Source organism: Canariomyces notabilis (assembly GCF_033297395.1).
Source record: "Canariomyces notabilis strain CBS 508.74 unplaced genomic scaffold N656scaffold_17, whole genome shotgun sequence".
In the NCBI taxonomy this organism is placed as follows: domain Eukaryota; kingdom Fungi; phylum Ascomycota; class Sordariomycetes; order Sordariales; family Chaetomiaceae; genus Canariomyces; species Canariomyces notabilis.
The window spans coordinates 515,876-530,805 of NW_027041839.1; the positions used below are offsets into that span (position 1 = coordinate 515,876).

At 55.1% G+C, this 14,930-nt stretch overlaps 5 protein-coding genes and 1 non-coding gene across 6 annotated transcripts; 3 read left to right on the forward strand and 3 right to left on the reverse strand.

Moving 5' to 3' along the window:
- The first annotated feature begins 73 nt into the window (after nt 1-73).
- N656DRAFT_781316 (cytochrome P450) lies at nt 74-2,226 on the forward strand. Its single transcript, XM_064815558.1, has 4 exons — nt 74-318; nt 389-633; nt 696-922; nt 971-2,226. The coding sequence occupies exons 1-4, from the start codon at nt 203-205 to the stop codon at nt 2,036-2,038; spliced, it is 1,656 nt and encodes a 551-aa protein (XP_064668566.1). The 5' UTR covers nt 74-202; the 3' UTR covers nt 2,039-2,226.
- A 148-nt stretch (nt 2,227-2,374) lies between these two features.
- Nucleotides 2,375-2,480, reverse strand: N656DRAFT_t102. Its single transcript has one exon. It is a non-coding gene; the product is annotated as a tRNA-Arg (tRNA).
- A 197-nt stretch (nt 2,481-2,677) lies between these two features.
- On the reverse strand, nt 2,678-4,818 carry N656DRAFT_830506 (uncharacterized protein). Its single transcript, XM_064818605.1, has 2 exons — nt 4,155-4,818; nt 2,678-4,097 (listed from the first exon to the last, which is right to left on the reverse strand). Exons 1-2 carry the CDS (start codon nt 4,467-4,469, stop codon nt 3,081-3,083), a joined length of 1,332 nt encoding a protein of 443 aa, XP_064668567.1. The 5' UTR covers nt 4,470-4,818; the 3' UTR covers nt 2,678-3,080.
- A 451-nt stretch (nt 4,819-5,269) lies between these two features.
- On the forward strand, nt 5,270-5,862 carry N656DRAFT_781318 (uncharacterized protein). The gene is made up of 2 exons (XM_064815559.1): nt 5,270-5,440; nt 5,502-5,862. Exons 1-2 carry the CDS (start codon nt 5,303-5,305, stop codon nt 5,586-5,588), a joined length of 225 nt encoding a protein of 74 aa, XP_064668568.1. The 5' UTR covers nt 5,270-5,302; the 3' UTR covers nt 5,589-5,862.
- A 448-nt stretch (nt 5,863-6,310) lies between these two features.
- Nucleotides 6,311-7,381, forward strand: N656DRAFT_790848 (uncharacterized protein; the record flags this gene model as incomplete). The annotated part of the gene is made up of 3 exons (XM_064816919.1): nt 6,311-6,387; nt 6,583-7,207; nt 7,241-7,381. 3 exons carry the CDS (start codon nt 6,311-6,313, stop codon nt 7,379-7,381), a joined length of 843 nt encoding a protein of 280 aa, XP_064668569.1.
- A 722-nt stretch (nt 7,382-8,103) lies between these two features.
- Nucleotides 8,104-12,806, reverse strand: N656DRAFT_799710 (uncharacterized protein; the record flags this gene model as incomplete). The annotated part of the gene is made up of 4 exons (XM_064817907.1): nt 8,104-8,133; nt 8,197-10,529; nt 10,586-12,255; nt 12,403-12,806. The coding sequence occupies 4 exons, from the start codon at nt 12,804-12,806 to the stop codon at nt 8,104-8,106; spliced, it is 4,437 nt and encodes a 1,478-aa protein (XP_064668570.1).
- Between the last annotated feature and the right edge of the window lie 2,124 nt (nt 12,807-14,930).

Genomic DNA, 14,930 nt, shown 5'->3' on the forward strand with positions numbered 1-14,930 from the left:
AGCGAACCAGTCATTGGCTCGCCTAAGGACCCCTGCATAAACCATCGGCCGTATGCAAGCCAGCATGTGAAAACGTCACCAAAGGGTTCTCCTCTATCACTGGCATGGCCTGATGATCCCATATTAATCCGCTGTAGGTTTGTAACCCTCGACCCATGCCCCTGGAATTGGCTCACTTGCAACATCGCCATCTCTTGAGGACATGGGTCTCCTTCTTGGGTCGGGGAGCTACATTATCGCCGCTCTCATTCTCATACTCCTCGCGCGTGCCATCTTTAGACCGGGGAGGGCCATCAGACGCAATGGAGACCGCTTGAGGTAACAATAATACTTTTCAATACCAAATCTGGGACATTGCCATAAACTAATGCCTAATGCGACTTGCAAGGAAACCTCCGGATACACTGCCTCTCGTGGGCAACGGCCTCAAGTTTCTGCAAGCTCGCTGGAAGCTGCTTGGCTGGTTCAACAGCTGCCAACGTCACTTCGGATATGAGACAGTTGCGCTCACAGTGCCAACGCTGCCGCCGGGGGTGCTCATCCATGATCCCAAGAACCTCGAGTTTGTCTTCAAACACGAGGGTCTCTTCACCAAGGGCGCCTTTGTGAGGCAGCGGTCGTGGGATTTATTTGGTGAGATGGACCCCCTGACCTTAGCTAGGGTATATGTTTGCTCTTCTGACCAGTACACGCAGGCAATGGCATCATAAACGCCGATGGAGACTTCTGGAAGCTACAGCGGAAGGCTGGCTTGGCCTTCCTCAATTCGGCCAACCTTCGAGTTCTTACCGAGGTTGCCCTTCCTCAATACCTGCGTGAGAGCATCGCAGACTTAAGATCGAGCACCGACAGGGGTGTCGTTGACCTGCAACATGTATTCCACGAGATCACCACGAAACTCATGGGCAAGATGGCCTACAACGCAAGTCACCCGGCCGCTTCGACCCTTCGCCTGCTGACCGCCTCGTAGATGGAGATGCACGCAGATGACGAGTTCTCAAAGTCGTTCGATTTCGCCTCGGGTGCCACCGCCGAACGCTTCCAGAACCCCCTGTGGCCTGTCACCGAACTGTTCACCGGATCCCGCTTCCGCAGGTCAGTAGCCATCGTCAAGGACTTTGGCAGACGGATTGTCACGAGTGCGGTGCAAGACCGAGCCGGACAAAGATTACAGGGCAAGAAGCTTGACGGATCCACGGATGAGAGCAACCACCTCGACCAAATCTCCGGCAGCCTAATCCAGTCGCTCCTCGAGGCTATAGGCAACGAGGAAATGGTGGCTGACGCCGCGCTGACGTATCTTTCCGCCGGCCGCGATACTACCGGGCAAGCTTTAACCTGGGCATTTTACCTCCTGATGCAGCACCCCGAGGCAGTTGCCAAAATCCGAAATGAAATCCAGCTCCTCCTTTCCACCAACCAGGCCCAAGACCAAGACAAATCGGGTCTCGACCCTACCCTCTTCATTCCGGCCTCGGTTCCGTACACCATGGCCGTCTTCTACGAGACTCTGCGCCTGTATCCGCCCATACCCTTTGAAATACGCCAGTGCCAGGAGGACACGACCCTGCCGGACGGCACCTTCCTGCCTAAACACTCAGTGTTGGTGTGGTGCCTGTGGGCGATGCAGCGGTCGCGGGAGACGTGGGGCGAGGACGCCGATGAGTTTCGACCCGAGCGGTTTCTGTATTTTTCGTCATCGTCATCACCATCGGAGGGAGAGTCCGAAGATGGGAACAAAAAGAGAGAGTCCGGTGCCGGCGACGGCCCCAGGCTGATCTCACGGAGCGCGCCCGAGTTTCCCGTCTTCTACGGTGGTGCGCGGACGTGTCTCGGGAGAAAGATGGCTGAAGCTATTGCTGCGCAGACGATTCCGACTCTGTTATGGCTGTTTGATTTTAAGCCGGCGTTTGAGGGGGAGAGAATCAGCAAGACCAGCTTGACGCTGCCTATGGAAGGGGGATTGCCGGCGATTGTTACGGAGATAGAAAGGTCAAGTAATGGAGGGGGTTACTCTCCGGCGTTGGGTGGACGATGATACCAATGAGATGATATAGAGGAAAACTGGAAGTGTATATGAGGTGTTTCGCACCTTCATGCGTCAAAACCTGCTCAATGGTATCGCTTGCCTGAAGACTAAGATTTTCAATATCAAAAGTCTTGAACCCTTACTGGGCCCGAAGGGGAACTTTATCCGTATTGTACCTTTAACGTCCTTCATGACTATTCCCTTGCCCCATACTCCCGGTGCTCATTCTAGATATCTCGCTGAACCATAGCATAGCCATAAGCCTAATCTACCGTACTGATTTTTATCGCCGCAGCGTTCCATGAATGCTGCAAAAACGGAGGAGCATGTCGAGACAAAAAAAATCGATCGAACTGGGACTCGAACCCAGAACCTTAACCAGCCAGAGACCACAACCTATTTTAGGCTGTGTGAGCCGGAAAGTTACGCGCTACCGTTGCGCCATCCGACCAATCATTGCTTGTTGACTTTGGAGGCCGTTTCTAGACGTCATAGTGTGTGGATGCACCTGCCATCACGACTAGGGGAGAAGGTTTCACCTGCCCTACAACTGGAAGGGAAGGTTTCACCGCCATCGCAATTGCGACCGTGAAGCATGATGAACGCAGTAATAACTGATCATGGTTCAGCCATACGGCATAAATGGTACAGCGTTAGGTGAGAACGAACTGGGAGAATTCAAGCACTGCTAGTTGAAGCGACCGAAAATCGCATATCATTTGTATGATTGCTTCCCCAGGAAGGCAAACAAAGCGAACTATATCCCATGAAGTAAAAACCATTTCCCAGATCCAGGCACATCCCGAAAGCCCAGAAAGAGCATAAACGCCATCCCCAGTGGGTTCCTATGTATCGCACACTCAACCCGTATAGCCCACGAAAGCACCCAACACATGAACAACAGCCAATCACCCATTCGACGAGTTCACCGAGAAATTGTAAGAAAGAGGTAATTAAAAGCCATAAAGAACCCGTCACGCCGTGTCCACCAGACCATTCAGAGAAGAAAACATGTCAACAAGATGAAAGAGAGAAGAAATGAAAGAGAGATCTACTCCCTCCCCTGCCTCCCCTGCCTCCCCTGCCGCTCCATCTCAGGCAACACCACACCCGAGCTGGCCGCGCTCTCGCCAACCCTGACCTCCTGATCGGGCACGCCAACGCCGAGCAGACTCCCCGTTGAGGTCAGCGAAGTAGAGGTTGACGCCGCGCTGAGCACCCTCTGCCGCCCTTCCCCTTGTCTCCTCCCCTGCTCCTGCTCCTGTCGCTGTCCCTGCCCCTGCCCCTGACCTTGCTCTTGCCCTGCAGTTTGAGTTTGAGTTTGAGCTTGACTTTGAATCCGACCTTGAGCCTGACCCTGGCCTTGTCCTTCCCTCAGCGCAGCATCACTAATCATGCGCTCCAGCTCACGGACCCTGCGACGGAGTGCCTCATTCTCGCGCTTGATCTCCTCAAGCTCGGCCCTGCGCGAGGCCGTCTCCTCGTAGCGCGACGTGGCGGGGAGGATGCCGGGGGAGAGCTCGCTCGTCGTGGTGGTGGTGGCCGGGGTGTTGACGGCGACCGAGGCGCTGCCGCCTGACTGCGACTGCTGCGACATGGAGCGCACGGGCATGCGCGCATAAAAGTAGCCCGGCAGGCTGTCGTGGTAGAAATGGGCGGATCCCGGGGTCGTGGTCGGTGCCGGCGACGGAGACCCGGTCCGGCTGCGGCGCGACGCGCTGCTGCTTTGTCGGCTGAGCGGCACGCTGCCTGCCGCTGCCGCTGCCGCGAGGGAAGGGACGGGGGCAGGTTGGCTGGGCCGGACCGGCGCCGGCGACGAGATGCCCGCCATCGAGGTGGTCGAGACAGAGCCCGCCGTGGCGGTGATGCTGCGGGCGCTCGTGCTAGATGAGGTGCGGTGGTGGCGTGGGTGCGGGTAGTGTCCCAAGCCAAGGCCCGAGGACGGCGTATCCACCCAGTGTGCGGGCTCGGTACCCGAGGCGCTTGCCGAGTTCGAGGAGGCGTTGGAAACGACCGAGGCATTTTGGGCGGCGCGGAGCATCGAGAGTTCGCGGGTCAGTCGGTTTACCTGGGTATGGCATGGTTAGAGCATGTTGAACGCGGGTCGCTTGCACACATGGCTTACCACTGCCTCCTGCTCTTTTTCGAGCTGCATGTGGAGATCGGCGGCAGTGAGCGGACGCGGGTGCCGTATGGGCCCCGGCCCGGGGCCAACTCCCGAGTTATCGCCCATGGGTCCGGGAAATGAACTCGACAAGGAAAGCTGCGGCGAGGGCAGGGCCGACGAGCTCGAAGCGTTGACCATACTCTGATTCGATGGAAGGATGTTCAGCGAAGGCGAGCTCGGAACGGGAGGAGGTGGCATCTGCTGCGAGGACGCACGGCGCGACGAGTTGGCGAGGAAATGAGGGGAAGCTGGCACAGAATTGAGATCGGGCATGGCGAGTCGCGACAGGAAACCGATGTGGGTAGCTGTGGGTAGCTGCGCGTCCTGCTTCTTTGACCTGGCGGAAGTTGTCGGAACAGTGGAGCGGCGAACTGCACTCGGTCTCGAGCGTCTCAGGTGGTAGGAAGAAGAATTATCAGACGCGGAGGGAAAGGAACGCTCCACCGGATTGTTTCAAAACAAAAGCGGCTAGTGAATGGCATGACAATGGTACCAATAACTATGGCCGATTATTTATGCAACCCCTCGCTTCCAGCGGAATTGTCCGCCGCATTGGATTGGATCGAATTGGAAAATGCGGAGGAATCAGCGATTGGTTTTCAGAATCACTCTGTTCTCTACGGAGAGGTTACAGTGCGATTCCCCGCCAGCCTAGCGCACCCTAGTGCACAGACACCCGAACTTCCAGAAATGCCTTTGCGGGGCCAAGCAGTTGGGACGACGGGAGTTGCCAAGAGGTCGGCTGCCGAGCGGGTCGTCGCGCCAAAGGGTGGGGCATCGTGCAGGGACAAGTTGCTAGTGACGGACCATGATGTAATGTGCATCGATGACAGGATGAGGAGTCGCAGTGAGGGAGGAGCACTGATGTCAACCTCAACGACAACCCCTATATAGATGCCGCCGATGCCGCCCGTATTCCAGTCAAGCTGAATGTTTCTGCCTAAGTTATCAATCAAGACCATTTAACAACACCATCAATCAGAAAAAAACGTGCGTTGCCTTGGCCTTCACCTTTGCTCATTCGACCCATTATTACTTCTCGCCGTGCATCTGCTAATCTGCCGCTTTTATAGTCGCGATACCTGAATCAGAATCCAAACTACACAATGCCTGAGGGACCTGAGCGTGGCCAGTCACCCCCGCCCGAGCGGTCGTCGGGCAGACAGATGCTCGAAACCCCGGCGTCTGGGAAAGGCACCGATGATGCCACAAACAAGCAGGACGTGAATAAGGAGGCTCTCGAGGTTAGCAAATGCCCGCGGTCACACAAATCCATATTGCAGCGCGCTAACATGTGACACCTAGCATTTGACCTCCAACCCCAAGGGCCCATTGGACGATGAAGTTACCAAAAAGTTCGCAAAGACAACCCGGCCGGGTCCCGAGGCCTAGAACTGCTGGCGTTTCAGAAACGGGGGATCCGAGTTACCAATTTCTTTGCAAGCATCAAGCTTTCTTCTGTATCTGCATATAGGTGCCTGGGCCGGCAGCAGGGAGCATTGAGAAGCCAACGCCGACGTTTAATGTAGTAGAATTGCAATTTCGTGTGGAAACATTGCCGTCTCTACAAAGTACTTCGTAGACTTGTTGCACTACAATGCGTTGTGCGGGCAAATGATGAGTATCACAACAACAAGGCGCCATCAAGTCGAAAATTACAACCTTACCAAGACCATAGCCAGACGCTCCGTAACGTCCATAGAGCTTTCCCATTGAGTGCATCTTAAATCTCGCCATGCCAGTGTGACGACTTTCACATGCATTGCCAAGTCGACCCTGGATGCGCCTGCACCGCCACAGTAACCTGTTGCTCAGCCTGCAGATGACGACATGGCTTTGCCCCTCCACTCAAACACATGAAGCTCATGGGTCTCCCACCCCCAAGCTCTTCTTTCCTTTCGCAAACACAACCACACACACCTTTTGTTAAACAGTGACACGAGTTGAAAATCTGAAATCTGTGAGTCTGCTCAAGATGCACTGAATTTGTATCCATATTTTTAATATCGCCATCACCAGATTCTGCCAGCGACGCGTTAGCGGACTCTCAAACGCATTAACCCCGCACAAGCAAGCAGTACTTCACCTGCAGCTCACGCTACTAGACTCTCACCATGGCCACTACGGTTCATGTTAAGAACATCGGCGGAAAGACCGAGGACAAGGAAATAAGGGACTTTTTTAGCTTTTGGTAAGCCGCCCGGACATCCCCATCTTCCATTCCCCGTAATGCGTCTGGTCTTCAGAGCATTCAAATCTGCACCACCTTCTTCCCCTTACACCACCTTGTCTCTGGTGAAGGTCCGAGAGCCGACAACACCAGCACCATGGTGCTCTTCGATACCGTCCTGTCCGCCGTCAGGAGGCTAATCCATACCTCTCTCAGCGGCAAAATTACCGACATCAGCATCACCAACGAAGGCGAGACCCGCAATGCCACCGTCAGCTTTGAGAAGGACACAGCCGCTCGGACGGCCCTGCTGCTGAACCACACGCAGCTGGGCGGGCGTGAGATCAGCGTCTCGAGCGAGGGCGCCACGACGCCCACCCACGAGGAGGGCGAGTCCGGCACGGCCGCCGAGCGGGGGCCCGACGAGGGGCTCAGGCAGGAGGAGAAGCCGCGGTCGCGGATCCTGGCCGAGCTGCTGGCGCACGGGTACGTGGTGGCGGACGCGGGCCTGCAGAAGGCGATTGCGCTGGACGAGAAGCACGGCGTGACGAACCGCTTCGTGGCGACGCTCAAGCAGCTGGACGAGCGGACGCGGGCGACGGACCACGCGCGCGCCGCCGACGCCAGCTACGGCATCTCGCAGCGCGCCAGCTCCCTGCTCACGGGCCTCAACTCGTACTTTGAGCGCGCCTCCAACACCCCGACCGGCAAGCGCCTCGTCGACTTTTACACGACCAGCCAGCGCCAGGTCCAGGACATCCACAACGAGGCCAGGCGCCTGGCCAACCTCAAGAAGGAGGAGGCCGGCGGCAACCTCTACAAGGCTGTTGGTTTGGATAAGGTATTTGATCGGTTCGGACAGGGCGGCAGCCAGGCCCAGTCTGCTCCCGCCCAGGGTCAAGGAGAAAAGGGTGCTACGCACCAGCCCCCCGGCGCCGCTCCTGCCAACGCGGCTGCTACCGAGACGCGCAACCCGACTGCTGAGTCCGGGACGAATCCGGAAACCATTCACTAAGTCTTGAAGAGGAGTGGGTAGGGTGATACGGTCAAGTCGGGTTGGATGGATTGTGAAGGGCCATGACTGATTCTCTATCCTTTAGTTTGGGAGCATGTATTGTATTGTTCATTTGCCGTTGAGTCCGAGTACCTGGTAGTGTTCCCCAGTTAGCTGTCTTCGCATTTTATCTTTTACTGGTCGCGTATCCTGTTCCTGATTGATTTCCACAATTATGAATGACAATGCTTGAGTTTGGTGAGCCTAGCCGATGCCATGTGATAGTGGACTGTGAGTAGCATGTGGTTTAGACCTGTCAAGGTGAGGCCGTGCCCTCCCTCCCAACCAGCCTCCTAGCCTGGACAGCGTACCATGTGCTCCGGTCACGTTAACCCTATTCCTATCCCACAACCTACTATAACAGCCATAGGTACGATAAATACATTCAACAACCATACTGGATACCTCCATCTTTGTCAGAGACTACCTCACATTTCCCAGAACGGTACCAGCGACTTGATATTTACTGCGTTTAGTCTCAGCAACAAACGGCTGATGGGAAGTGAGTTCACGATGCAGTGTAGAGAAGTAACCAGGTGATTATTATTGAAATTACCGTCTATATGTCTATCTATATCGTTTTGGCGACATCATACCGCCTCCGAGGTTCGTACCCTGCGAGGCAAATTTTGGAAGGAAACTTTTCGCGGTTGGCGAGTGACGTCTAAGGACGTTATCCAAGATCACCGTTTGTTGTAATTCAGGTACCGGCTCTAGAAGGAGAGTTAGCAACCTGTACTGGAAGCAGACAGTAGAGCATGGTTGGTTATACGTACCGCAACGAACAAAATGATCAAATTGCTTGCAATATACGCTATGTAGATGCCCAGGTCTCTCCACCGGTTATCAAAGCTGAAACCAAGCGGGGTATAGAACTCGTCGCCGACTTTGTACGCGCAATACTGGCAGTCCTGCGTGGCGTTGTTGACGAGGTAGCCAGGTCCGCCACGGTCAAAGAAGGGCTGCATGTACTCGCCGCAGGTCGTGTTCGGCGGCGCTCGGAAGACATTCAGCTCCTCGGGGGCACATCTGACAGGCATCTCGTGCAGCGCCGTCACCACCATGCCACCGATGAGACGGGTGAATGGATTGAGCTCGTACAGCCAGGTGCGGTAGCCAGCGGGCATCTGCGGCGGCGGGATCGTGACACCGCAGAACAGGGCAAAGGTGACCATGATGAAGGGGTCGAACTGGGATGAGATGAAGAGAGAAGGTGTCAAGGCGGAGAGGGCCTGGCCCATCGTGACGGAGAAGATTTCGGTGATGAGAACCATGAAGAACTGGTATCCCGCCCTGGACGACTCGGCCTGCAGGCCTGGAAGGTAATAGAGAGGGATGAAGAAGAAGACGGCACAGAGGATGCTGTAGGGCATCTCGGCGACGAGCAGCGATGTTGAGAAGACGAAGGAGCTGTACATCTTGGACGACTGCTCACGGAAAAACAGAGCGCGCTTGACGTGGTACATGACTTCGATCTGGCTGATGATCAGAGCAGGCAGAACCGTAACCTGGAACATGACGAAAACTCTGTACTGGAGCGACTGGCGCGACTCGTCCAGGTTCAAGAAGGTAAGACCGGTCAACAGTGCAATGACAAAGTGGTTGAACAGTCTCGTGAAGAGATAGTTGGGCGTCCGCCAGTGAGAAAGGTTTGCCCTGTGCACGACAACCTTGAGCTGGTGCCAAAACGGGGATGCGTACTCTTTCTCGAGCTCGCGGTTTCTCTGCGCCCCGGCGGCCTTGCGCGTTTCCTTCATCTGCGAGATGGTGTCCTTGACGTTGGCAAGCTCCGGACTGTCCGCCCAGATGTCGGCCCAATCGCGGTTGCCAATGCGAGGGGAGCTTCCGGCGCCAATGGCTTCGAGCATAAACTCGGCGACGTTGTCCGTGTCTTTGGCAACGGCTCCGTGTCGCTTTAGGTAGTCTCTCAGAACGCAGGCATCCTTGCCAATGTCGCCAAAGTAGACGCAGCGGCCGCCCGACTTGAGCAACAATAACCGGTCAAAATTCTCGAAGAGGGCAGCGTTGGGCTGGTGAATGGTGCAGAGAATGGCTTGACCAGCGGCAGCGAGCTTCTTCAAAAAGCGGACGATGTTGAAGGCACTTTGGCTGTCAAGCCCTGACGTCGGCTCATCGAGGAAGAGAAGAAGCTCTGGCTTGGCGGCCAGCTCGACGCCGATGGTGACGCGCTTTCGCTGCTCCACACTCAGGCCGGCCTCGGGTGAGCCGATCACGGCGTCCGCAAACGTCTCCATTTCCAGTAGGGCGATGATCTCCTCGACATAGCGGTACTTCTCCTCTTGCGGTGTCTCAAATGGCTGGCGTAGGTCGGCTGAGAACCGGAGGGCCTCTCGGATGGTCTGAGTTGGTTCGTGGACATCGAGCTGCTCCGCGTAGGACGTGCCTCGCTGGAATTCCTTGCCTGGTTTCACACCGTCAACCAAGACATCGCCCGTGATCACGCCAATATTCTTCCGAGCGGCGAGCACGTCCAGGAGGGTCGTCTTTCCCGCCCCGGATGCACCCATCAATGCGGTCAGTTGGCCAGGTTTCACATAACCGAAGACATGGTCGAGCAGACGCCGAGTGCCGCCGGGGACTGGGACGTCATAACAGAGGTTCTCCCAGGTGAGGATGCTCTCCGAAGCGATGTTCAGGTCCGAGTCTGACTCCTCAGAACGAGCTTTGCGCTTTTCTTCCCTCTTCTGGATAAGTGCCTCATTCAGCTTCTTCCGCTCCTCGTTTGGCTTCTGGAACACCTTGGCAGTATTGCCGCCCATGCCGAAGCGGACAACTTCACCAGCAACCACGTTCATGATCAGGAAGAAGGCGATCAAAGCGACGACGATACCCCAGTTGCGCCAAAGGAGACCCGGGCTATACGAGAAACCCTTGTCGATGTACTCGGTGCCAGAGATTTGGAGGGTACCCGGCGTCGATCCCGGAAGGGTGCAAACCTGATGCTGAATATCGGTGTACCCGGGACCTGAAGGGATAAGAGATTCGGCCGTGCATGTCATAGTAGATCTAGAAAATTCGTTTTCCATCAAGGCGCTGAAAGACAAGCCAGCGACGTTGATGTAGTAAATCCATCGCAGCCAAACCTGCTCTGCAATATTGTCAGCAAGAACTGTCAGGTATGAAGAGGGACCGCTGATTGCTTACCAGACTGGTATTGGATGAGATAACCAGCAGTCGTAATCATCAACGTAATGCTGACAGTGGCAAACTTTATAGCATAGTCAAAGTCGGGGCTGATACATCCTAGGATGCGGAAGAACAGGGTCATGGTGATATTGGCTGAGAGCAGCAACAGGTAAAAGGTGAAGAAGGCGCCGGCATCGCGAGCCAAGTTGGTCATGAAGTAGACGATAAGTGAGAAGACAAGCACCTGGGCGGCGGAGAAGATCTGGTCGACGAAGATCTGGGCAATCCAGAGCGCCGAAGGTCGATGAAACGCATAAGCCCTGTGCTTGTTAACGACTGCACGGCCGGTCATGGTCCCGGCTAGTTCGGAAAATGCTTGGAAGATGTTGTGGAGAAGCGAGATGAAGAGCAGGCCGCCTTTGCTGAACGCGCTGGCCGAGGTTTGGGGAAGGTTCAGGTACAGAGTACCCAAGACGATGGCGATGATAATATTCCTCAACCACGAGAGGACAAGAGCGAGGACATCCTGCATCTTCAGAAGAAGTTGACGCTTCATCAAAGCCCACACCTGCTGATGGAACCCAACAGAGTATTCGGATCTCTTGGAGCTGCCGCGCTTCTGCTCACGAACGGCGATGCGGAAGTCCTCGTACTTATCCTTCTCTTGTTCGAGTGCTGCTTTATACCGGGCCATTTCTTCGTCCAGGTCCCTGGCAAATTTTGACTCCTTGAACGCAGCTTCCAACGTGGCTGGGCTGTATGGTGCGTTCTCGGCGGATCTCCCGTCCTGATACTCGCGCTCAAAGGCGTCGGTGCAGCCAGTAACGTAATCAGGAGTGGTCTGACGTGGCCTAGGAAGGAAACCGAGGCCCTCAAAGTAGGCCCTGGCCTCGGAAGCTGGGCCAAAGTATACCTCTCTGCCCTCATCAATGACCAAAACCTTGTCAAACAGCTTGTAAATGTTCTCGGAAGCCTGGTAAAGAGAGACGAAGGTGCTCGTCTTGTAGAGGTCAGTCTGAACACGGAGAGACTTCAAGAAGTCAAGGGCAGTCGATGCGTCAAGCCCACGGGTGCTGTTGTCCCAGGAAAGAATACAAGCATTGGTGATTAGCATCTCGGCGATGGAGACCCGCTTCCTCTCGCCACCGGAGACACCCCGAACGAAAGAGTTACCGACGATGGTCTTGCGCGTGTGCTCAATGTTGAACATTTTCAACAGCGTAGTAATGACTTTTTCTTTGAACTGCTGCTTGGTGATTCCCGCTGGAAGCTTGCCTGGGATCTTGACGTCGAGGGCGAATCCGAGGGTTTGTTCGACGGTGAGGGTTGGGTGGTGAACATCGTCTTCCTCGTTGTAGACGGCCTCGCCGCGGTATCGTTTGAACTCCTTGGCAGTGAAAGGACCGTAAAGGACCTCTCCCTCGACGGCAGTGTAACCGTGTCGCTGGTTCGCGATAGTCTTGAGGAAGGTCGTGCAGCCAGATCCAGGCTTGCCTAGTACAAGAATCATCTCACCTGGCTTGCAGACGCCCCTGAAGCCATTCAGGAGCGTAGCTTCAACCCCTTTCTTGCCGAATCCAAGGAGATTTCTGACGGGAGTGATGACATCGAAAAAGTCGATAAAGGCGTCAGGAAAGGTTTTGACATGGTTTGTCTGGCCGCCTATGCCCTTGACCGTCAAAGAGTCCCTAACCAGCGACGTCAGTCGGATATCCCATACAAGCGTGACTCAAGAGCAACTGGAGAGCAGAAGCTCTGTCTTGGGAAAGCAATTCCTCGACCCCTGGTGCTTAAGACGTTTGTAGAAGGGTGAAAGCAATGCTGGCTATGCCTACCAGTAGACACCGATGTGCTTGGGTCGAATACCGGCTTCCCTCTCCGCCTGAAGGTCACCTCGTAGGACAGCTTCCAGGTCAAACTGCTCGAAGCTCTCCTCGGACTCTGGCTGGCCGTTTTCAAGCTGGCCCTTCTCCTGCTCCCGCTCCCCATGGCTGCGGCTGCGGCTCGCGCGGGACATGTTAGACAGCTCTCGCTGCAGCTCAGCGAAGTCGGCCTCGGCGCGCTCGATCGAGACGCCCGTGGCGCGAGTGGATCCATTGGGGTTACTGCGGCGAGCCTCTTCCCGTAGATCCTCCGCATTACGAGTTCCGGACGAAGTTGATGACCGAGGTGGGGACGGATGGGCAGCTTCCCCGGCCGAGGCCTCCTTAGCCTCCCCCTTTTCAGAAGCCATATCCATCACGGTTACCAGCCCCAAGCAGCTTTGATCCCCGTGAAGAGGTCACCGAGTTCGATGAAGGTGGTATTGAGCCGTTGGGTACTTGTTCCAACTTTTCAAAGACTCGGGGGTCAAGACAAACAAGGAAATGAGAGACGAGAATAAGAAGTATGAATCAGATGAAGCGGCCGAAGGAAGCCCTTCGTCCCTCCTCCAGGACCTCCAAGCGTGTTGGAGAGGTGGCGAGTGATTTTGCAAAGAGAGTAACAAAGGGTGGGAAGACACCAGGATAGCGGCGCAACGCTCAACCTTGTATAAAAATGTAGAAGGGAAATATCAAGGGAAGTGGGTAAGGGCTTGGCGAAGCCCCCATCTTGGATCATTACCAATCCAACTGACTCCCCTAGCTACGGTTGGTGAAGCCGATGGAACATTGAGGCCCTGAGTCCCGCCTAGTGTAGGGCCAGGCTCCACTACCGGATGGGGTAAAGGATTGCCGACTAGAGGCGAGCTGTTGCAAAACTGGAAGGCCCAGAATCCCAAAGGTTCCTTCAACAACCACCTTCTCTCAGCAACTGTACCAGGTACCTAGGTATCCGAAGATACCGGCATCCGTCGGAATTCGGTATTAGTAGGCCCGTAATCGGACTTACTGAGCATTAAAGCCAGCCTTGGCCAAGAAGGGCGCGGGACAGCTCCGTACCTACCGCGGTACCGCCCTTCTGCTAACAAACGGAACGAGCAAGCGAAACAGCAGGGGAAAGGGAAATTGGAGAAACTTCCCAGGACGGAGCCGGTGGGGTGTCGTCGGGAGAACGCCGGGTGAGCAATTGCAGTCGGCTTGGACATCCGGAAGGTGGGGTGGAGGGTGGAGGGTGCACTTTAACGCCCTATTGGGCCGCGTCTGTTTTCTCTGTGTTTTTCTTCGATCGCCATGATCGTAGCCATCCCGTGCTTGATGCGACAAATTCTTACATATTAGCGTAGTGACTCCATCGGGAGGTGGAAACAGATCATATGTATGCGAGTGTTTTGTTGAGACTCTGGCCGCAATCTCGCATTGGGCTCCATCCTATGCTCAATGGACATCGATACACCGTGGAGTATTCTTTCGCAAGTGTCTTCCCGAGCTTCATACCACGGCGGATAAGGTCGAAAAAGAGCGAGGAAAAAGAGAAACCTTCTGGGGTTGGCGAAGCAAAGATGACGAGGGGGGCTTGCCGCTTATCGAGGAATTGAGGGAGCGCTCCACATCCCAGCACATGGCATTTCGAAACGACCCACCTGCCAGAGCTGCTAGCGCGGCGAAGAAAATTGATGCAGTGGAACCCCAACCCACTTCAAGGAGGCACCTACCATACCCAGGAGCGTCGCTTTGAGATTTTCTCAGGCTACTGTGGTAAGCCTGCCTGCCACTTCCTTTGTATGGTACGTATGCTGAATCGCCTTGCATAGTACTGTACATATAGCGGGTGTGGTGTAAGAGGGGTATTACGGAACATGGCCGTCCATCGTTGGCAGAGCAGAGCGCTGGCTTGACGTTGAAGAGAGATTAGGTTAAGAAGGGGCCATCTGTAAAGGGAAGCCGAAGCCGCTCCGCGAGCACTACTCTGTAGTAGAATTCCTCATGTGGTTAAGGTTATTGCGGGCGGACACTTGCAACAACCTATCTTGAACTTGAATTCCACTGGCTTAAGCAATCCCAAAGCCAATCTAAACTGCCATTCTCCTCCTTAGTTCTATTGTCGTCCTTGTTAGCTTACATTGTAGCCAACATAGAATCTAACGCCGATAGCCTTATAGCGCCGGTCTCCTTCAACGTCGACGGGATTGGTTCCCTTGTAGAGTACATACAATACAAGTACAAGTGTAGTTGAAGAGCGTCCTGTCAGTTGGCCACCAATCTAAGCCTTGCATTCGAGCTTCCGTGGCGGTTTCTCCCCCGACGACACATACCACGTTAGGGATTCGCCGGTGACTCAGATGGTCTGTATGTGTAATGTATGCAGATGCAGCAATGAGGAAGGGTCCTCGTGCCAAGCTGTCACAGACGCGGAGCAATCCACGACTCCGATTAGAAAAAGATACAGCCATCGAAGACAGTCAATTACAGATGCCGCAGTCTATGAGTTATGGATCCGGCCC